The sequence below is a fragment of the Phoca vitulina genome, unplaced genomic scaffold, assembly GCF_004348235.1.
Source record: "Phoca vitulina isolate PV1807 unplaced genomic scaffold, GSC_HSeal_1.0 scaffold30, whole genome shotgun sequence".
Lineage (NCBI taxonomy): Eukaryota > Metazoa > Chordata > Mammalia > Carnivora > Phocidae > Phoca > Phoca vitulina.
The window spans coordinates 10,133,535-10,156,171 of NW_022589733.1; the positions used below are offsets into that span (position 1 = coordinate 10,133,535).

Below are 22,637 nucleotides of genomic sequence, written 5' to 3' on the forward strand. Positions count from 1 at the left end.
GCGGCTCCTGCGGCTCCTGCACCTCCTGCGGCTCCTGCGGCTCCTGCACCTCCTGCGGCTCCTGCGGCTCCTGCGGCTCCTGCACCTCCTGCAGCTCCTGCAGCTCCTGCACCTCCTGCAGCTCCTGTGGCTCCTGCGGCTCCTGCAGCTCCTGCAGCTCCTGTAGCTCCTTCACTTCCTGCACCTCCTGCGGCTCCTGCAGCTCCTGCACTTCCTGCGGCTCCTGCGGCTCCTGTGGCTCCTGCAGCTCCTGCACCTCCTGCGGCTCCTGTGGCTCCTGTAGCTCCTTCACTTCCTGCACCTCCTGTGGCTCCTGCGGCTGCTGTAGCTCCTGTAGCTCCTGCACTTCCTGCGGCTCCTGCGGCTCCTGTAGCTCCTGTGGCTCCTGCACCTCCTGCACTTCCTGCGGCTCCTGCGGCTCCTGTAGCTCCTGCACTTCCTGTAGCTCCTGCAGCTCCTGCACTTCCTGCAGCTCCTGCACTTCCTGCAGCTCCTGCAGCTCCTACAGACAGGAAGGTGGAAACAGAAGCTGGATCATCAAGCCTCCTCCTCGCCCCAGGCCAGCCCAGACCCTGTTGGGAGATCTGTCTTCAAGAGTCCTCCCAGGCCCCGATTCTACTCCTTGCCCTGCCTGACTGCTCGGGCCCTGCCCCCCCACCTGCTGGGGCACCCAGGGAGGTGGCCCCCACCGTGCAGAGGGGAGGACACCCAGGAGCCCAGCACCCGGACTTGACACAGTTAAGGGGGGTGTGTTCTCATGTAACTCTCCCCACCTGGGCGCCGTGCATAACTGTGTGGGACACGCTGGGGAGGGGTTTTCAGCCCCATTTTACAAAGGTGGCCACAGAGGCCCAGAGTGGGGAGATGACTCATCCAGGGCCACACAGCCACGTGAAGGCTGGCCTGCAGGACAAGCTGCTTTGCCCCGCAATGGCTGTGTCACCCCAGGCCCTCCCTGAGCCCACCTGAGCCCTGGTATAAGCCAGGTCCTGCAGTACCCACCACGCTACTCTCCTCTGTCCAGTGGACATCTTGCCAGCTGAAAATCCCCCTGTAGACAAAGTACACGAAGCCTACCCAGGCCTCAGAGGTAGTGTGCTCATACCTGGGGCGAGGCCCTCTGGGGCTGGCTCCTGCCTACTTCGCTCAGGTCCTCGCCAGCCTGCGCCGCCAGACAGCTATCCAGCAGGACACTGTGACCCCAAGGGGGAGGAGGAAAGAGCTAGTGTTAAGGGTGTTAGACATTTCCTGAGCCCCGTCTGCCGAGAACCAGCCCATGTGTTGGGAGCTGGTGCACAAAAGTGGCCAAGAATAGGTCCTCACCCTCAGGAGGCTCCTTGCAGGGGCAGGCAGACCACAACTGTGTCTAGGAAGAAGGCCTGCCCAGAGGAGGTGGCCTCTGGGTGGGACCTCAGGGACGATGAGTTGACCATGAGGCATTAGGTGAGGAACGGTGTCCAGGACAAGGGAATAGCATGTACAAAGGAAAGTGTGGTGGATGGTTCGAGGAACCGTCCTCTGGGGGGTGGGACCAAAGAGCACTGGATAGTGTTCAAAATGTACTCCCAGCATTTCCCCTCTGCGAGCCTCCAAGCGACGCTGGTGACACAGTCAGGGCAGGGAGTACGAGAAAAATGAGGCCCAGAGAGGTGACCTGACCTGGCCAAAGTCACACAGCAGATTGTCTGACACCACACAGATCTCGAATGCAGGCCCTGGTTCTTTCCAGGCCACAAGATCAGAGCCACGCTTTGGCCGCTGAAGGTTTCAGGGGTCCCTGGCCCAGGCTGCAGACACACAGGTGACAGGGACCAGAGGTGCAGAGAGGACTATGGCCAATTAGAGAACGTGTACCCATCTGAGTTGGCAACCCCACTTGGCTTGGAAAAATCTGATTTTCAAGAGGAGCCTGAACTACATGTTTTAAAGGTGGAATCTCCAATCTTTAGATGCTGATAATTAATCCAAGTTAATAGACTCATAGCAATATGTAGATAATCAGAAGAGCCTGTCTATAGGTTAAATTGGGCCCTTCGATGCCCGTGTGCAGCCTCTGGGTTAAAATGGTGACTCAGAACCAGGGGCCAATGGGACTTATGTAGTTAGAATTGGATCCTGGGTCCTAGTGGCCCACCCCGCCCCACAGACCTCTGTCAGCGAGGCTCACGGAGGGTGCTCCGCAATGTCTACCATCCAGAAAACCCGGATTCCCCATCTCCTACCCAGAGGGCCAAGCTTCAGCCCTCCCAAGGTGGGTGAGGAGGTGGGGACAGAATTGCAGCCCTGGTCAGTGTGGAGCCAGTGGCCTGGGAGCAGGACTCAGTTGGTGATCACATGGTCACAGCAGGCCCCCTCCTCACCTAAACCACCCTGAGAGCCCAGGGCTGCGGCCAGTCCCATTCCATCTCAGCGATCGAAGGCATAGATGGCCCGGCCACGGTCACACGGCTGGCACAAGGCAAGCCTGGGTAAAACACGGGTATCTCTGACCCCAAGGCCATGTCCGCAGTACTTGGCTTCCTGTCTCCAAGCATCTACACGGCCCCATGTGACACGGGGGAGTGAGGCAAGTGTCCTGAGGACCCGAGCACCCAACCTTCTTCATTTCCCTTCATCATCACGTAGCTATTTCCACCGTAAGGGGCCTCAGCTGTCAGGGTCACAGTCCCCACCCTGCCCAGGAAGAAACAGATTTTCATAAAGAGATTCAAGTCACAAGGGCGCCTGGGTGGCTCAGTTGGTTAAGCGACTGCCTTCGGCTCAGGTCATGATCTTGGAATCCCGGGATCGAGTCCCGCATCGGGCTCCCTGCTCGGCAGGGAGTCTGCTTCTCCCTCTGACCCTCCTCCCTCTCATGCTCTCTGTCTCTCATTCTCTCTCTCTCAAATAAATAAATAAAATCTTTAAAAAAAAAAAAAAAAAAGATTCAAGTCACAAAAGCAAGGGCACATGATGACTTTCCGGGGGCCTGCGTGCTTTAGCCTTCGTGGGCCCCTTTGTCCTTAAAAATAAATATTAGATTCTGTGACTGCATTTATATAAGATTCAATAGTATATATATTCTCTTCCATCGAAAAGTTCATTTTGGGGTCTGACGTTAAAAGAAATTAAAATGTGCTTGAAGGCCCTTCCCAGTTCTCAAAGCACAAAGGCCCAGGGCATGAACATCTGCAGCCCCATCTGGGGCTGCCTAGGGCCTTGCTCATTCCACAATCAGGCCACGACATCTCTGGATGGCCCTGAGCACGTCACTGGGAAGCCCTCGGGCTGCCTCTGTTTGCCCATCTGTCAAATGGGTGGGACTTGCTCAGCCTGTCCAGCCGGACTTATTTGAGGGAGGTCAGAAGGGCCGGTGAGAATCTCATGAAAAAGTCAAAAAAGACTTCCCATGTCTGGTGTCATTCTTGATCCTCCATCTCTCGACACTGAGAAGCAGTTCTCCTTGTGTGGGGCCCCGAGGGTTTGCTTTACTCCCAGCTCCGCGCTTGGCGGCAGCGCAGCCCTGGACGTGCAGGGGACCGTGTCTGAGCCCCAGTTCTCTCGTCTGTGAAACGGGATGAATAACCGGTGCCCAGAGGCTGGCATGGACACCGGGTGCTATGCAAATGGCCACTGTTGTCACGATTGCTCTCGTCATTATTATTACTAATAGTAGAGGAGGTAGCATCCTGCCGGGTTATGAATCACCCACGTGGATTGGGGAACATCTTGCACAAACATCTCCAGCTATCAAGACACCTAACGAGCCCTACCATGGCCCTGTCAGCAACACCAGGGGCTGCTTTGGGAGCTGCGTACCCAACGTCATGTTGTCCCTGGTCGGCAATGTGCCCAAGGCCCCGTCTTGCCCAGCCCAGAAGTCGCAGGCCAGCCACTTCTGGAAACCTCCCCAATTCCAGGGATTTCCAAGCAGAGGATCAGACAGATGGGCTGAGGTGGGCATCCCGGAGGACCTCCCTAGCTGGCTATCCGAGTTAAAGGTGCAGGGAGTAGCCAAGAGGTGGCCATCCCGCTCCTTGTCCCCCAGATCACCTAGCAGGCTACACCCCTAAGCTAAGGTCCTCAGCACACTCCTCACCAGGCACCCCAACCCTGAAAGAAAGAAGGGGAGCCCTTAGGAAGAAGCAGCCACCTACTTGGGTCTCGCCGTCTTTGCCGACAAGAACACCCATGATGCAGGAGGTCAGCTGGGGGCGGTGACATTCATCCCAAGCCCCAGGTCGGGTGCACACAGGGAGACAATTGGGAGAGCCCCAGCCCAGCCCCAAGCCTGCCAGGCCAGCTCTGGAGCAAGTGTGGCTCGGGTCGCCGATGAGCCACTGATCCTTCCTGCTTCTAATCAGATTGAGGGTATGTGCAGGGAACTCTGCAGAAATGTCCCCAGGGAGGCCAGGTGGGGACCAAAAGGCTGCGGTTGCTAGGAAAAGCCGAGCTGTTGCCGGCAGAGACCAGGTCGCTAGGCGACCGTCTGCCTGTTACCAGGGCCCGCGCGCGTCATCAGTAACCCCAAGCCGGCCCAGAGCCTCCCCCGGAGCCAGTGACAGCCCAGTCCACCTGCCCGCGCCCGACGCCCTCTGGCCCCGGCCCGGGCATCTCTCACTCTCTCACCCAGGGCCCTCGTCCCGACCTAGGACCCCGGGCCCAGAAGTTCCCTGAGTTTGAAACTCTGGATAAACATGTATGTGAATATGTGTGTGTCTGCAGCATTTGTAACTATATACATGTGCCGTGTGCGTGAGCATGTGCGTAGGGCGTAGCGTGCGCACGTGCAAGTGTGTATCAGCGTGCCTGTGTGTGCACGTGTGCGCACATGTGGATGCGCGTGTGGTGTGTGCGTGTGCATGTGCGCAGGCTGCGTGTGGGTGTAACTGTGTGCACGTGACCCAGCGTGTGTGTCAGGACCTGTGTGCTGGTGTGTACGTATGGTGCAGATGAGTGTACCGTGCAGAGAACACGTGTGCAGGCGGTGCGTGTGCATGTGCGTGAGCACACTAACTCCCTGGCCTCCGAGGTGGAAAGCAGACGGCAGATGGGGCTGCACTAACGAGGCTGGGCCGCACCTAAGTCTTCACCCAGGAGAAGGGGTGTCACCTGTCAGCGAGAGCAGCCTGGCTCTGGGGGACCCACAGGGCAGAATCGGACTGTGTTACAGAAACCATAAGGAAACATGCTTATTTTTGGTGGAAGAAATACTTTCATAAGTCAGAGGTGTATAAGGATGGGATGGACAGCCCTCAAGAGGTTGTGAGCTCCCTGTCACTGGAGGCAAGCAAGTAACTATGTGGCCTCCTGCTAAGGATGAAAAAAATTGTATGTGAACTAGGGAAAGATGGACTAAAAGCAGAAGCCACTGAGCAGGGCTCCGGCCCGGAAGTCCTGTGTTGGTCTCATGGTGTAACGATTTCCTGCCTGGGACTGGAAGTGACCCTCAGTGCAGATGAGAACATCAACGACCTTTGATGGGGCGCCCACTGCAGGCCAGGCCCTAATATGCCCACTACACAGCTGGCCCTGCCACCACCCTGCAGGGGCTGTGAGTGTCCCCATTCCTCGGACGTGGAGGCAGAAGCTCTGTGTGGTATGCACCTGCCCAGGTCACTCTGCCAGGAGGAGCAGAGCCCGTGTCTCAGGCCAGGGAGGAATGGTGTGGGCCAGGGGACACCACAGAGGGCCCAGTGACACGGACAGGGAATAAAGCAAGGGACAGATTAAATCAGTCTGGCCTGCCCCTGATAACAGCCTCCTCGAGCTCCCCCTGCCTCAGTCTCCCCACAGTGCAGCTGCCAGATCACACCACTCCCCTGCTCATGAACCTTCAGTGGCTCCCCATTGCTCCCGGGAAAGCAAGTCCAAGGCCTTCACAACCTGGCCCCCTGCCTCTGAAGCACCATCTCCCCCCATGTCCACCAGGTGCATTGTCACTGTCCCCGGACATGAGGGCTGCTTTTGAGGCTCTCTTCGAAACCCCCAGGCTCTACGCTGTTCTCGTCTCCCACTCCCCTCTTTGGCACCTCCTCCTCAGGCCTTTCTGGTTCCTCAAAACTCCCTGGCTCTGATCTGGCCTTTGGGCCTCTCCTCTCTCCAAGCTGGCTCCCCCAGGATCTCCTCCAGCCCCCTGGTTTCCAGTTCTGTCTACGCGACCAGACTCTTGCCTTTACATCTCCAACCTCTCACCCCCAGCTCCACACTCAGGTCCAGCTGCCTGCTCTCCATCTCCCCGTGGGTCCCCCTCTCTGTCTGTCCTTCTGTCCATCCCACATTGCTAAAAATCTTCTCCCTCTTAGTGGTCTTTTGTATTATTATTGAAATGTTTGACATAGAACATTGTGTAAATTTGATTTACACATTGAAAACACATTGATTTGATGTGTTTATTGATTATAATATGATTGCCACCATGGTGACAATCTATCATGTCACATAATTATCATTTCTTTTTAGTGGTTGGAATAATTAAGATCTAGTCTCTTAGCAAGTTTGATGATTATAACTTTTAGTGGTTTCTGATCGCCATTCTTTAACCATTATCTTAACTGACTTCTCTGTGTGTTCATGTGAAATCCTTATGGATCGGGGTGGAGAATCAACCATTCATGAGCAGGACAGAATCCAGGGTGGCCTACATGGTGTCAAAAGCCCCCATGGGACCGCTGTGGGCGGGGTGGAGGGGGACACAGCCCTATGCCCTGGCTCTGTTCAAGACAGGGCTGTGAGCCCACTGCAGGGGCCCCTTCACTCCTCCAGCCATGCATTCAGCCGACATTTACTTGGCGCCTAGGATCTAGGGACATGGGAGTGAGCGCAACAGACAAAACCCCCCACCCCCAAGGAGGCTGTGTTCTAGTGTGTGTGTGTGTGTGTGTGTGTGCGTGTGCAGGGGCGTGGGAGGCTGTGAAGTGGTGGGCCATATGAGTCCCAGGTCATTTTGAGCACGGGGGGACCCCCAGCCTCCCCAGCCTCTTTGGTCAGTGCCCAGCAACACACACCACAGAACAAAGGAAGGAGTACCCCCACCCCAGAAGCCCGCTGCCCCTCACTGTAGCCCCTCCCCAGGTCATCCTTGGGGGGAAGACGGAGAACACACAGCGCCTTACTTTGGCTCCGCCTCTTCTTCCTCCTCCTCCTCTCCAGCCTCCTCCTCAGCTTCTCTCTCCTCTTGAATCCGGGGCAGTTCCCTGAGTTGAGGTCAGAAGCAGGAGGTAAGCCCACCTGCAGCTCCACCCCGAGTCCAGCTCCTGTCCCCATTTTCAGGAAGATGTCCCGCAACCCGACACCAGAGCTGAACTTCTCAACCAAGACTTGACCCGGGGAACCCCACCTGAGCAGCCTTGGGCTCCCTCCGGCAGCAAGGCCTCTTCACGGCACCAGGGGCCCGGCCCAGCCCCCGCCGTCCTAGTGGCAACCCTGGGTCAGCCCCTGAGCCTCTCTGGGCCTCAGTTTCCCCACCTTTACAATGTAGGCCATGGGCCTGAGGACCTGAGACCTCCCAGCTCGAGAGGCTATCGCCAAGATCACTAGTGGGAACAAAGATCGTGATGTCCCTATGGAGGGCAAGTGGGCAACCATTACCACTGTCACACGTTCCAGTGACGCATGACCCTGTAGCCCCCCCTTCTGGAAATTTCTCCTGCACACCTACTCACATGGCTGTGTAAGGACATCCGTGCCAGAGTGCTGCAAAATTGTTTATAACACAATTTCAGAATCATAAATGTCCACCCACAGTGGGCAGATTAGATCAATTCTGGCACATTCACACAATGGAAGATCTCTCTATGCACTGAAGGTGGAAAGAACTCTAAGTATATTGTTGAAAGAATAGAGCAAGGTGCAGCTAGGAGAAGGAGTGGAGGCAGGTTTGAATCCTGTTCTATGCCCTTTGGTACCTTTGGGATTCTCTACCGTGTGCCTGTTATCTCCCCAATCATTTTTTCTGGGGCTTTCTCTGGCTCCCACCTGGGCATCTCCACAGCCTCGTTCTCCTCTTCATAAGCTGGAGCTGCCTCTGAGCCCTGCGGGCTGGTGCCACCGTCCTGATGCTCGTCCTCCTCCCAGTGAGGGTCAACCTCTTCTAGGATGAGATCAGGCTCCTTTTGGCCTCCAGGGAGGATGCAGACTGCAGGAGACACAGGGCGCGGGGGACAGTGGGCTTGGGCCTCTGAGTCCCAGGGACCGCATGGGGGGCCTTGGCCATCAACCGCCATGAGCCAGCTCTCAGCCAAGCAGCAGAAATAACACCATTATCCGGGGAACCTCAGCAACCAGACCAGTGCTAAAGTGACAGGCTGAAGCACATGATCATTCACCTTGTCTCCTTCCAGTCGTCTTTCCCCTCTTTTTCCTCTTGAGATAGAGCTTCAATTACGGTTAGCCTCTGTGTCCCCTTGGGCCTCCTTCTTGGAGTTTTGTGCAAAAGCAGAACCACAGCATTGCAGGTGATATGAAAGATCCAGGCTCGGGGTCCGCCTTGGCACGTGCAGGTGCAAGGTGGCCTGGACTGTCCCGGGGGATGCAGAGAGAGCCTGCCCCCAGCCTGTTCTCTAGATGCCACCCACTGGTGACAGCATACTACATGCTCCTAACCTCAGCTCCCGCTTCCAGGAGTCTTTCCCTCCTGGGCCTAGAGGCTCCAGCTTCCAAGGGGATAGACTTTCTGGTAGAGGTGGTCCAACCTTCAGATAGGAATTGGTCATTTTCACTATTTGTCCATGTACCCAGGTCCCTGACAATGCAAACAGTGTGGGGCTGTGAGCTCGCCAGAAGTGGGCATAGGGGAGTCTCATCAGGAACCTAAGCCCCCCAACAAGCAAGAGAAAGGGGGGAAGTGGGGAGATTTGCCTGGATCCCAGGCATTCCCAAAAAGCTCCAGGTCTTGGCTGGCCCTTCAACCAAGCATGAAATTATGAACAGCGACTTTAAATGGGAGTTGGTCTCACACCTTATTCTGTGACTGGGAATTATTGCTCATGGTGTAGAAATAATAATAATAATAATAATAATAATAATAATAATAATATAATGGCAGCTACATTTATTGAGCACTTACTATGTGCCTGGCCCTGTACTTAGTGACATACATGGATTAACTCAATGAGTCCTCGCACTAACCTTTTGAGTTGGGAATAATTGTTACTCCCCATTTTATTTTCCCTCTTTTATGTTATTCCCCATTTTACAGACGAGCAAACTGAGACCCAGGTTAACACCTTCCTTTGCAGGGTGCTTCCCCTGTGCCCGGCTCAGGGTTGTCTGCTTTCTGAGAGCTGCATCCTCCTGCTCCCACCTCCAGCTCCCAAGTACAGACATTATCCTGCCTCACAGAGGAAGGGTCAGCCTGCCCTCCAGGAGAGTCCCCCGCACCCCCCAGCCACACATCTTGAACTAACTAGCCTTTTCCATGCTGGTCCTGGCTCCTCCAGCCCTACAAACACCCCTGGGGTCTGACCAGGGAGGGTCTTCCAAGCGTGGCCCTGAATCCAGTGGGAGGCACACCATACACGTCATTCTAGAACATCGTCCGGTCATGGTGCAGCATCTCTGCCTTGAGCAGCCACTTGGGGTGCAAGTCCCCACCTGACATAGCAGGGAACATCCAGGGGACAGGACAACCTCTGGCCCGTGAGCTCATTAGCTTTCACAGCAACCCTGCATGGGGAGAACAGTACTCTCGCCATTTGATAAGCCACAGGGCCAGCTCAGAGAGGCTGAGTGACTTGTCCAAGGCCACACGGGGCATCAGGCATTGCCAAGTCTCCTGACTCCCGATTCCCTGGTGTGCTATCCCAGGCAATAAACATGTCCCATGAGTGTCTCCCTGGCATGGGGGCCTCTCCGTAACGGGCACTGGAGGAGCCCAGCATTTGGGTTCTGAAGAGTCAATGCCATCTTTGTTTACATCCTTGCTTTCTTTTTCAACCCTTTCTTTTTGGGTACTCTTTAGTGAGTAAGCATTTTACAAGATTTTCCTCCTTCCATGGCTGTGCCAGGCCTGTGAGCCGTGCCCTATACTGTCCCCACGTTACAGCCAAAGATTCTGTGGCTCTGGGAAGAGGATGGTGGCCACGGCACTGGGCAGGAGGGGCGGGCACAGGGTTCTCTGCCATGCTGACCCGGGGGGGGTTCCGAGACCCTCTCTGTAGGCATCCGATTGATTCATAGCTCTCCTGGCTTTTCCAGGGCCCCACCCTTGGGTCACAGATGGGGCCACCGAAGCACTGTGGGTGCTCAAGCTCCCATGGGGAAACCCCTGCTCCATCCTGGGCTGAAACTTTGCTCCTGAAGTCCCTCATTGGCACACTACCTCCTGGCCGGCATCCTCTCTGCCAGCCTCGGATGTCCCTCAGGGCAACTGAATAGGGTTCTGATTCCAGCAGTGCAGGTCATCAGGTGCATCTGGGGAAGGAGCTCCTGTTTCCAGGATCAGCAAACAGGGAGGCTGGGGGCATGGATCTTAGGCCAAGGCCTGGGTTGCTGGCAAAGCCCAAGCTCTGGCTTATCCTCCCTGGCAGGCCTGGGTCCTAGATGCTTTGGATGTGGCCCAAATATCAAGAACCTTTGCTTCGATTGCTTCCTCTGCCTCCAACGCTTGCTCAGCCTCAGAGTAATCTCTGTGAAGTCCTTCCCCTGCTCAACCACCTTCAATGGCTCCCCATTGCCTACAACTTAGTCCCCTAAAATCAGGGCCCAGCTTTTCTAGTTTTACCTTCTGCATCAAGAACTCAGGATTCACGGAAGTACCCACCACTCTCCTTCTCCCACCTCCAGGCATTTGCTCACTTTATTCCCTCTCCCGCATTGCCCTCCCCTCGCCGCCAGTTTGGGACCTCAGGGGTCTCCAAGTCAAAGGCCCGTGTGGCCAGGGAGACAGTGTATGTGGGTGAGGGGGAGCGTGCTCCCCGCCATCAGGAGGCAGCTGCTGATCAGACTGTCCTCACAAGCATGGCACGGGTCCATCATAGCTGGATAGTCCCCATTTTTGAGAGAAACCAGACTTTTCCTCTGCAACGTCACCTCATTTTTAGATGTTGGCAACTAATTCTAATATTGAAAATCCTTCTGTGCCCCAAACATAGACATCTGTGAACCCGCTAGGGCCCAGGGCAACCGGCTCGGGATCCCTAGCAAACTCCTCCTCCCTGCTCCCCCCCGCACCACCTGCCACATTAACCCGCCCATCCTTCGAACCTCAGTACTCATATTAGCTTCACGCGAAGCAAGGACATCATGCAATCACAGCTGTGATGTGCCAGTTTATGCTTTTTAATGTCAGCAAAGGCATGTGTTGCTATCCACTGGTGGACTCCAACTCTTCGAGGGAGAGAACACAGCCAAGCCTAAGGGGATCCTCTGCTGGGAAAAAGTGTGTCCCGTGGGGGCACCAGCTGGGTGCCCAGCCCCACGCTGAAGGCTGTGCCAGCGACCTCTCAAAGAGAGTCCTCCGCGGGCTTTCCCACAGCCTTCTGGTGGGAAGTCCTCCTGCTGTCTAGCCTGAATCCCACCGGCTGCCCTTGGCCATCCTTCTCCTTGCTTCCGTGGAAAGGGGCCGGCCTTTGTCTCGGAGAGGCGGCTCTGGGACTGGCTCCCCTCGCCTTGCCTGAGAGCGTGGGGAGCAGCAGGGGGGTCACTGTTCAAGCAGGGTGCGGGGTCGACAGCCTCCTCTTCCCCTCCCCTGCAGGTCTTCAGGGCACCCTTCTTTCCTTCCATCCATCCATCCGTTTGTCCATCTGCGCTCTCCCAGGACCCCTTCTGTCTTGTTTCAGAGGCCACCCGCTGCCGCCACGCCTGAAACAAGACAGAAAGGTGGGGGGCTGGGTGGGCAGGCGGAGGGAATGAATGAGCAGGTACGTGAGTGAGGGAATGGGCAGGGAGGCTGGGGGCAGAGCCGGCAGCCGGGGAGGGCACTCGGCCCCCAGCCCCTTGGGCTTTTCCTGTAGCATGGGTTGAACAGTGTCCCCCCCAAAAACATATATTCAGTCCTACTCCCTGTGACATGTGAAGGTGACCTCGTTTAGAAACAGGGTCTTTGCAGATGTCATTAGTTAAGCATCTCAAGATGAGCTCAGCCTGGATTTAGGGTGGGCCTTACATCCCTGGCTGGGGTCTTTACAAGAGAAAGGAGAGGAGATCGGACAGATAGGAAAAGGCAGAGACCAGAGGCCAGCCGGAAGCCGGTAGGACATGGAGCATTGCCACCAGAAGCCAGGAGAGAGGCCCGGGATGGTTTCTCCCCAGGGCAGCAGGAACCAACCCAGCCAAGGCTTCGAGTTTGGGCCTCTGGGTCCTGAGCGGTGGGAGAACGCGTTTCTGCTGTTTGCAGGCGCCGGGTTTGCGGTCCTTTGCTCCGGCAGCCCTGGGGCGCCAACACACCGGGCTCCTGGCCCTGGAGCCCCGCGCCCACCCACGCCCCACGCGCTCGCGGGGAGGCCCCGTCGACAGCTGGCTGAGCACCCGAACTCCTTCCAGGGGAGCAGAGAGGAGGAGAAGAGGGGGCCAGGGCTTCCGTCTTTGGAGCTCTCCAGGGCCCCTGCTCCAGGGAACGTTTTCTCCACAACGGCTACCAGGCCACATGGACGCTCGTCGCCACACTGTGACAACTCGTTCTGTGACCTTGGGCACATCCCTGTGCTTCTGCCGGCCCCAACAGCCATATGGGGCTCACTGCTCTACACAGGGTCTCCACGAGACTAAGCACGCCCTGCGCTGAGGCCTGCCCCCCACAACATCTCAGCATCATACAAATCCCATCTCTTCCCGCGGCCCCGCGGCCCTGCGGCCAGACCCCAGCTCTGCGGCGGCCGACCTGGCTGCGCTCCAGGCTGCGGCGGCCATCCTCACCCGCAGGGTGCTCGGAAAGACCACCATCAGCCTAGTGGAGCTAGGGTGGACAGCCGGAGGACACCTAAGGCCCAGGGTCTGAGGGCCCATGTCCAGGGTGGAGTAGGGCCACCGCCCACAGGCCCTGAACTCCGCTCTGCTCACTTCTAGAACGTATCACAGGCCTGGCACGTAGCAGGCCCTCTGTGACCTCTGTGAATGAATAAAAGCCCTGCATGCCACATGCTTTTCCTGAGGCCATGAAATGAAGGGAGGGCAGATTTGGGACCCTGGCCTTCCCCTCCCGGTCTCCGTCCGTCCCCTGATACTATTGCGGGGCTAGGATAAAAGGCAGCACACAGCTCCCCATCCCACCCACAGATGAGGGGAACCCTCCTGGCTCAAGACAGCTGGAGTTTATGGGACCTAGTTCCCCCAGGGAAACCCCATGCCTCTCGCCTCCCCCCTCACCCAGGGACTCTGCTTAGCCCAACCCACTGGCCCAGGGAAGCAGTGGGGGGGCTCTCTCTGGGTGCTCCCAGAGGAAGGGGGTCCATCCAACTTGGCCTCAGAACTGTTTTCTGTGCAAGCCTGGTCCCCCACCACGTCTCTCCTCAGCCCCTAGGAGGGGCCTCTAGCCACCATCTGGCCCTGGGCCAGGCTGACCTGAGGGGACGTCTGCAGGGCATGGGCTCTCTCAGCTCCAGGTCAGGAGGCCCTGACTGAACCCCCCAAGCAAGTCCAGGCCTGGCCAGTGACCAGCCCACTGTGCACTCAGACCAAGCAACCCTCCCCGAGATGCCCATGAGGACCCACTAAGTTGTCACTTACTCGTCTGCACGGCACATGTTCCAGGGGAGTCAGGCTCCTGCATGGGGAAAAAGGGGGAAATGATGTGTCTCCTCACCAGCCTCCCTGCTCCCAACCCCCCCAGCACACACAGAAGCAAGAGGGTTTTCCTCATCCCCTACCATCCCCTACCAGGACACCCACAGAAGGTCCCGTTGCTCCCAGCTCCTCTCTGGCCTGTTTCTCCCCTCCTGCCTCAGAGCTTACCCCCTGCTCCAGGCTCTCCCCTCCCTGGATCACCACTGGGTCCCCCCACCCAGCTCCTCTGCCTGGGCTGGGCCCCCTGCCTGAGAGGCCTGCCTACCTCCCACTCTGTGTGTGGGGAAAACCTCCTCCCAGCCTTCCTGGGGGGTTGCCTCAAAGCTCTGTCTGCAGGCGAGACCTCTCCCCGCCAGCACCACACCTTCCCCTGCCCCAGCCCCGTCCTCAGGAGCCCCTCCTCCCTGTGAGGGCATGTTCGTGGACACAGTGTTCCTGCCACCAGGCCCCTCTCTCCTCGTCTTGGAAAACTCCAAAGCTGCGTTTCCTATGCCACCCGCAGAGGCCTATTGGACACGGAGCCCAAGGGCTCGGCCTGCAGAGAAGGGGGCCCTGAGGCTTCTTGTCCACCTCCTGTTGTAGCCAGGACTGGGCCCCAGGCCTCCCGCCTCCCAGTTCCAGGTGCTACTGTCAAGATATACAATTGTCTCCAAGGGAGAACGGCCAGGTGCCAGGTCCTTTTTTCTTTTTTTTTTTTATAAAGATTTTATTTATTTATTTAGAGAGAGAGAGCATGAGCAGGGGGGAGGGAGAGAGAGAATCTGAAGCAGACTACCTGCTGAGCTCAGAGCCCGAAGTGAAGCGGGGCTCAATCCCATGACCCTGAGATCATGACCCCAGCCGAAATCAAGAGTTGGCCGCTAAACCAAATAAGCCACCCAAGCACCCCCAGGTGCCAGGTTCTTGGAGAAGGAGAGAAAGAGGTGACAGAGGTCTTGCTCCCTCACCCACCCTTGTTGGAGTTCTAGGTTCTCAGAAATGCACACAGGGCCCTCTGCTTTCCTGCAAGCCCCACTTCTTTCCAGAATATTCCAGGCCTCTCTTATCTCTGGGCCTTTGCATATGCTGATCCTTTGCCTGAAGGGCTCTTCCTATACCACCCCCCTTCACTTTTACCCACCCCCATCCTACTTCTCCCTCAGGTCTCAGCTTGCAAGCCACCTCCATCGGGAAGCCTTCCTTCATGCTCCTGGGGAGCTCCTCCTCTGCACCCCACATCCTCTCTTCCCTCCATGGAAGCATCTCCCCCACTGACTGTGACCGCCGGTTAACAAGCCCCTGCAGCCCTGTGGCCAAGGTGCCTCAGAGAGTGTGTGGAAGAAGTGTGAGCTGAGCAGATGGGCAGGCTATGCTCCCACGACAGGCTCCCTTCTTCCTTCTGTGCTCTGCCCCCAGACCACCCAGCCTTGTCTGAGCTCCAAGACCAACGCCCCACTCCCCCAGCCCAGCACAGACCTGCTCCCCAGCCTTCCCGTGGAGCACGGGCTGCGGCAAGGCCATCTCCAGCCTGTGCAGGAGCCAAGCCATCAACCTGCATGGGGGAGAGAACAGGCCATGTCTAAGCGGCGGGGCTTGTGGGGAAACTGAGACCAGAGTCAGGTCCCTCCCACGGCAGACAGCAAGCCCACCGGAAGGCAGACCAGAACCCAGGTCTCCAGCCCCAAAGACCATTGCCCTCCTCCCTGGCCTCCCTAGGCCAACCTCTGGGTACCGCTCAGACCCCAGCAGGTAGCTCAGCGGCCCCCCACCCCACCCTGGAGGTGCATGCAGGTCTCTGCCACATTGCCAGGCCAGGAGAATTTGGGGACACGTATCCTGATTTTTAAGGCAGCATCTTTTGGCTCAGCAACTCCATTTCCTCGGATTTACCCCCACAGATTTACTGCACAAGGCCACCGAGCATAGCAAGAGTAGAAACGAACCTAAATGGCCAGCAAATGGCTAAGGAAAAGCTGGTGCAGCCACATCATGGGGCACTCGGCAGCTGCTGAAAGAATGAAGCAGGCCCATGTGTATAAAACCACCTCTAAGAGACACTTTTTAGTGAAAAAAGCAAGCTGCGGAGCAGTATAGAGATCTTGCTGTTGTCTGGCACATGTGTTTGGCTAAAGGAGAAATGGATTCCCCGGCTTGTGTGTGCATACAGAACATGTGGGGGGACAGTGGCTGACGGGGCTGCCCGGGGAAGGGCCACTGGGAATCCCTTTAAATTTCCCCCTGGGGGCATATGTTTAATTTTAAAAAAACTAGTTTGGTGAAGTGTTGGGTGTGGGGCTGGGGCGAAGTACTGATCCTGCTCCCCAGGAAAGGTGTAGCATTTGGGGAGCTCACCTGGCGGGGTCGCTGGGGGGCAGCAGGGAGGAAGCCTGGGAGCTGGGCTGGGGTTCTGAGGTCGGCTCCTCCTTGGCTTCCAGGGGGCCAGTCGTGGGGAGGCAGGGGCTCTCCAGGGCCCGCGGCACAGTCTCCGTTTCCAAGGTGGGTTCTGGGGGCTCTACGCAGTGGGGAGAGCAAGAGTCTAAAGAGGACAAGGCAGGGCTCCATGCGACCCCTCATGGGCACTGGGGGCCAGATTCGAGGCACCAACACATGACTGAGTAGGGAGCCCCTTGAGCCCACTCCAACAACCTCTCTCATCAGACAGACATGGAATCGAGACCCAGGAAGCTCAAGGCGCTTATCTAAGACCTCACAAGACCGTCCCACACCACTGGCTTTCCAACCTGGACTGGGGAGGGGTTCCAAGGCCCACCACAACAGCCCACTCCCAGTGAGCCTGGGTGACGGCTAAGGTCCTCCCCCAGGATCCCTCAGGCCCCAGTTGCACCCCCAGCCCAGCCTGTGACCATGCCGGGCAGCCCTTCCCAGGTCCCCTCCCTGTACCTGGGCCCAAGGCAGCATCTGTAGGCTCATCTCTCCAGTCCTAGAGCAGAAACAGGGAGTCGGGTCATGGAACAAAGCGAGCCCTGTGCATTCCCTCCCCTGGCTGGCTGTGCCCAGGGCAGGTAGGGCAGGTGACAGGGGGCTTCATCTGTCCCTATGAACCCCCTTACTTTTTGCAGTCACTCCTCTCCATCAAAAACCCTCCAGGGAGGAGAATACCCCCTCTATGTGTCCCAGGGGGTGGGGATAGCCTGCTGGGTCCTTCCTGGGGCCCCAGAAAGCCTCCCAGGTGGTCATCTGCCTGCTTCCCCTTTCCCTTGACTTACCTTGGAGGTTTCTGGGGGCTGAGGCAGCACTTTCTCCAGATTCTGCTCAAACCACCTGAGCAGCCAGGGCCCAGACCTGCAAGGGGGCCAGCGGTCAGTGGAACAGCCTAGTCACACTGACCTGAACGTCTGTTGGAGTCCCAGGCTTCAACCAGCCCTTCCTCACCTCTGGTCCCATTGTGCATAGTGGAGACCTTGTACTGGATACTCTGGAAGGGCCTCAGGTAAGGGGGGAAACTTCGGCCAGCCTCAAATTCTGACCCATGGCTGGACCAGGCCCAGAACTACAGGCCCCGCCCTGGCCACCTGGGCAGCAGGTGAGGAATAGGGGCTGCCTGGGAATGTGAGTGCAGCATGGGGGGCTCCCCGTGTCTGGCCCAGACAGGGTCTGGCTCCATGGGTCTGGGAGCAGGGCAGTCACACAGGGCCCGATACTTAGAAGGGCCCAGTTTGGGTATCATGCACTTATCACAATCTTAAACTTAAATTTTTTAAAAAGAATTATTTATTTATTTATTTGAGAGAGAGAGAGAGAGAGAGCATAAGCATGAGGGGCAGAGGCAGAAGGAGAGAGACTCTCAAGCAAAGTCCCCTCTAAGTGTGGAGCCTGACGCAGGGCTCGGTCCTACGACCCTGAGATCACGACCTGAGCCAAAACTAAGAGTCAGACGCTCAACCGACTCTGCCACCCAGACACCCCAAACTCTTATTAATTTTTTTAAAGGAGTCCTGCCTTTTAATTTTGCACTGGGCCCCGTAAATTACATAGCTGGTCCTGGGGCAAATGGGTCCCAGATCCATCTGGCCTCCAGGCAGCCCCTCCATCTTCAGGGAAGCTCCATGTTCCCAGGGGAACCCATCCCCCCAGGTTTGGCCCAAAAGAAAGCTGGCAAATCCTCTGGGGATTTGCCTCCAGGAGACAAAAAGAAATAGACTGTGAGCTAGAACAATGAGTGAATGAATAGAGTACGTTCATTCATTCATCCCTTCCGTGCTGAGTCCTCTCCTTATGGTGCTGGGCGCCAGGGGTTCAACAGCGACGAGACAAAAACCTCTGCCCTCAAGAACCCAACAGTCTAACAAATGAATAAGGGAAGGAAGGAATGAATGGGGTGAATAAAGATGAATGCAGAGACTGCAAACTGGAGGCTTCGGGCTTATTTTGGGGGTCCACAGGGTTCAAAAAACTTTTCAATTAGTTGGCAACAGCTAAAAATCAAGGATTACATAAAAACCTAAATTTCTAGCTTCTCTTGAAAAACTGGAGGATTGGCCACTTTGGGCCTGGACTCCTCTGAGGCAGAGGCAGCGGGAGCTGAGCAGGGACCCTCCTGGACAAGGACGTGGGCTCCCCTGTTTGCCATAGCCCTCACCCAGCTCGCTTCCCTCCCTGGCAAGGCAGCTGCCCACCTTGGTCAAGTCTGAGAAGTCCGAAGCTATTGCTTCTGGGATCTCCCAGAAATCAGCACAACAAACCATGGGACGGACAGGGCCCTTTGGCTCCATTTTATGGATGAGAACAGGGAGGTCCAGAAGAGATGAGAGGCAAGTCCAATGTCACACACTGAGGTGGTAGTGGAACCTGCTTCTGAACCCAAGACCCTCAGCTCTGGGCACACTGCTCCCCCCAATTCACACACTACACATGGTTCCCAAACCAGTGCTCAGGGATGGGGACTCACCTGGTGTCCTGGGCCCCAGGGGCCTCCCCGAGTCCACCTGCAGGAGAGAGGAGGGTGGTGAGCAGCAAGAAGCCCGCCTGGACCCCCTCCTCCGGTCATCCTCACTCAAACCGAGCCTGGAATCCGGGGCCAGTCTGATGAGAGTCCCCCGCCCGTGGGCTCTCTGCAGGGGCAGGGCCCATCCCAAGCTCCCCCAGTCCCATCCCCGAAAAGCGGTCCTGCCTCCTGGCCTTACCTGAGCCCCCAGTGCTGCACTGCCCAGACGTCTGTGCTCCGGCCTGCCAGGACAGATGGGCAGATGAGGACGGAGAGCCCAGATGCGATGGCCTCCCACCCTGCCCACCTCGGCTCCCGGCCCCGGAAGTACCTGAGCAGGGGCCTCTGAGCCGGCAGCAGTGCTCTGGGCTGGCCCGCTGCTGGGGACGGGCTGTGGGACGACCTTCTCCATGCCCTTCTTGAGCCAGCTCAGCACCCACCCGCTGGAACTGCTGAGGGACAGAGATACAGACTCACCCGCGAGGTCCCCAGCCCCTCCCTGGTCCAAGGGGGCTCTCCCCAGTGTCCTAAAGAAATCGGTTTGAATCCCAAACGTCTATCTCCCCACTGTGAGACTTCAGATATGCCACTTTCCCCCCCGAGTCTTGTGTCCAACTCTGGAAAATGGGGAACACCGACCCTTGGAGAGGCCAGGTATGCCCAGGGCTATCCTGAGCCCACCCCCATCAGATGCTGGGTATAAAGCAGCCAGGGAAGCATCCTGCTTCCCCCTGAGCCTGGCTCCAGGGGTCCCCTCTTATACTTGGCACACATCCTGTGCTCCAGAAGGGTTGAGGGTTTCTTGTGGGGTGTTTCCTTGTGGCTGAGGCTGGGCAGCCTCAATGGGAGGGTCACAGACTCACTGCCTGAGGCTAGCCCCCCACAGGTAGGCTCACTTGGATAAGCGCTAATGGTCTAAAATGAGCCAACTTTGAGATGTCATCTAAAAGTCTGGATTTCTGGCTGAGTTAGGAAAATGGGAAGCTCTGGCCACACTGGATCTGCATTTCTCCCAAGCACTGAGAACACTCTGGCCCCTACTCGCTGTTTCTCTTGGTCCCATTGTCCATTTGGCCCAGGAGATCCCTGTCCATTGCATGAGGCTCCCTTCAGCCAGTTCCCAGGATGTTCTGGGCATCTGGGCAGTTGTCTGTGAACGACTAGCGACCTGAGAGCAAGGCTAGTCCCCACCCCCAAGTGGCTCCCTAGTTTTTGGGGGTAGGGGGGCTGGCCCCCAGGAGAGGGGAGGGTGGTGTGGTACCTGTTCACTTCGGGAACCACGGCGACCTGGGCCTGGAGGGATGTAGACAGAGTAGGGACAGCCTCCCGGATTTCTGGAAAAGAGTCCCTCATACTTTAGATCTGGAACCTCAGAGTTGCCCATTTCTACCCTGCTAGGAAAGTCAAGGCAGAGGCAGGGGAAAGGGGAGAGCCCCAAGGGAGTCAGAAGGCCAGGGTTCCAGCTCAGCTCAGCTAAAAATTCCCCAGGAGCCCAGGCCTCAACTTCTCTGAGCCTCGGTTTCTTGTCTGTGAAATGGGCCCACCAGCCTGTGGACGCGGCAAGGTCCTGAGGGGAACACACTCCTCCCCGGCACCCCGCCCGCCAACCTGGGCTTCCGGCACTCACCCTGAGGGCCTGGGTCAGCTGCAGCCAATTCCTTCCCCTCCAACGGCTCTTCAGGTGGCTGGAAGGTTCAAGCAGGACCACGTAAGCCGTCAGTGAGCCCAGCCTGGTTCAGGCAGGGGCAGCGCCTGACCCACCTCGCGACGGACCCCCTCACCCCACAGGACCAAGCAGCTCTGTTCTCACAACCGTCCCTGTAAATCCCGGCAGCTCACCTCCGGCTTGGGACGCTCCCTTCCTCACGACCCCAGGGATCCCTCCTCCAGGGTTGGGCCCTCACCGCCCCCCCACCAAGGTAGCCCCTGGGCCTATCACACCCCCCAGGAAACTGCCCCACTCCAGTGGGCTGGGAACAGGGAGGAAGACTGGAGCAAACTGACGGGGAGAGGGAGGTGAGAGGACCCCCCAACCTAGCCCCCGCCAGACCTCTCCCTCTCCTCTGGGCCAGACCTTCCATCCCCCTCCAGCAGCTGGGAGGGCATTCAGCGCAGCACCTGCCGCTCCTGCCACGTGCGCACACGTGTGTGTACGTGCACGCTCAGCGTGACGTGTACGAGCTCACGTAAACTTCCGCATACGCACAGACGCGTGCATGCATGCGCACACATGTGCAGTAACCCGGAGATGGTGTGTACACACATAAACAGACAGAAACCAAGTGTATGCCCACCCGTGCATGTGTACGTGCAAGACACAAAACACACGTGCGTGTACACTTGCTTGTGCATGCACACCCCACCACACGTGCGTGTGCACACGGGCACATGCAGACATATTCATACGGACATGTGCACACATGCACACGTACACGTGCAGATACCTGCAAGTATCAGACACACACAAATGTGTGCATATGCACACACACACTTGCAGATACATACAGATGCCTGCGTGTACACACACGCGCGTATATATGCTCCCTCACATAGACATACACACACGTACACACACACTGACACACGTATTCACGAGCACATCCTTTCATGTGTGCATCAACACACGAGCACACACATAGACGAACATACATATGCACGTACGCCTGCACACGCAGTTCTGCATGTGAACATGCACCGATGAGCAGACATGCACGGATGTCCAAAATATGTACATACACAAACGTGCAGACACATACAAGTGTGTCCATACACACTTACATGCGCAGATACACAAACATGTGCACGCACAAACACATGAATACATTCACAGACTCAGAAACATTTGCATACACACACTTACACACAGCATGCCCCACATGTACATGGAACTACAGGGACACCAATGCATGTGTGCGCACGCATGTACATGTATGTGTACATGCACGCACGCACATGCATGCAAACCGTGTGTGTTCGCATGCACACGGTTTGCTAATGCGTATGCACACGCAGACATACCACTAAGGACCCAGGGCATGCACATACGTGCACACATGTGTGCGCATGCGAACACTATGCACACAAACCCCATACCGGGGTAGTCACTGTTTCCTGAACGTGCCCTGCGCTGCCCAGGACTCGCCCTTCCTCTGCCCGGCACGCCCCACTGCTTCATCTCCAGTAACACCGGGCCCAGCCCACCGTGTCTGGGAGGCACTCCCCCACCAGCTTCCACTCTCCAAACTTAGGATGATTCTCTCCCTCCTCTGAGCTCCCATAGTTCTGTCTGATACACTTGTTTGGCCCTCCCGGGAGGGTAGAGCTGAGCCCAGTGTTGGAGGTCCCTGCATTTCCTCATCGCCCCTGTCTGCTGGTAGAATGACCTGGCCGGTACTTGTCTGCTAAGCCCTGGGGGCGATGCCTTATTCATCATCATGCTCCCAGCACAGCACCCAGGCCTGGCATCAATTAGAAGCTAAATCAAATCTGTGTAATTGAGCTTCTGGATTAGTTGTCATCAGGCTCCTGAATGGATGGGATGCAGAACTGGCAAGTTTGGATGAGCTGGAGTCCCCCCCGTGGAAGGTCCCTGGGGGGCAGCTGACCCACACTGGGAATCCCCTGAGCCGCTAGGCCCGCATGCCCTCCCTCAGCCTCAGTCTCTTACCAGGGATTCGTCGCCTCGCTCAGCCTCCTTGGGGGCGGTTTCAGTCTCCGGCTCTGGTTCCGGCACCACCTCTGGCTCTGGTTCTGCCCCCTCCTCCTCCTCCTCCATCTTGGTCTTCTGAGGGGTCCCCGGGGGCTGAGGCAGCACCCTCTGAACCCAGCTCAACATCCTGACACCTGCAGGACACAGAGTCCTTAGGCCTCCCCAGAGCACCCACATTTGCTCCCACCACTGGGGGGCCACTTTTGTGGGTCACACATTTCCCTTTTCTCTCATTCATCTTTCAAAACATTTCTACAAATTATACCTCCAGGAACTCACTTGATAGAAATACTCAGGCAAAAG

The 22,637-nt window shown here is 57.1% G+C and overlaps 1 protein-coding gene across 1 annotated transcript in view; it reads right to left on the bottom strand.

The window, feature by feature from the left end:
- Positions 1 to 22,460, bottom strand: part of CNGB1 (cyclic nucleotide gated channel subunit beta 1) — a 61,729-nt gene extending 39,269 nt beyond the window's left edge. Inside the window, exons 1-14 of the mRNA XM_032424404.1 lie at positions 22,293 to 22,460; positions 20,253 to 20,310; positions 19,887 to 19,959; positions 18,957 to 19,077; positions 18,825 to 18,867; positions 18,590 to 18,626; positions 16,908 to 16,983; positions 16,582 to 16,621; positions 16,033 to 16,192; positions 15,157 to 15,232; positions 13,645 to 13,681; positions 7,957 to 8,116; positions 7,095 to 7,175; positions 1,106 to 1,193 (exon numbers count right to left, since the gene is read on the bottom strand). Coding sequence (XP_032280295.1) covers positions 1,106 to 1,193; positions 7,095 to 7,175; positions 7,957 to 8,116; positions 13,645 to 13,681; positions 15,157 to 15,232; positions 16,033 to 16,192; positions 16,582 to 16,621; positions 16,908 to 16,983; positions 18,590 to 18,626; positions 18,825 to 18,867; positions 18,957 to 19,077; positions 19,887 to 19,959; positions 20,253 to 20,310; positions 22,293 to 22,460 — 1,218 coding nt within the window. The remainder of the gene's footprint in view (positions 1 to 1,105; positions 1,194 to 7,094; positions 7,176 to 7,956; positions 8,117 to 13,644; positions 13,682 to 15,156; positions 15,233 to 16,032; positions 16,193 to 16,581; positions 16,622 to 16,907; positions 16,984 to 18,589; positions 18,627 to 18,824; positions 18,868 to 18,956; positions 19,078 to 19,886; positions 19,960 to 20,252; positions 20,311 to 22,292) is intronic.
- Between the last annotated feature and the right edge of the window lie 177 nt (positions 22,461 to 22,637).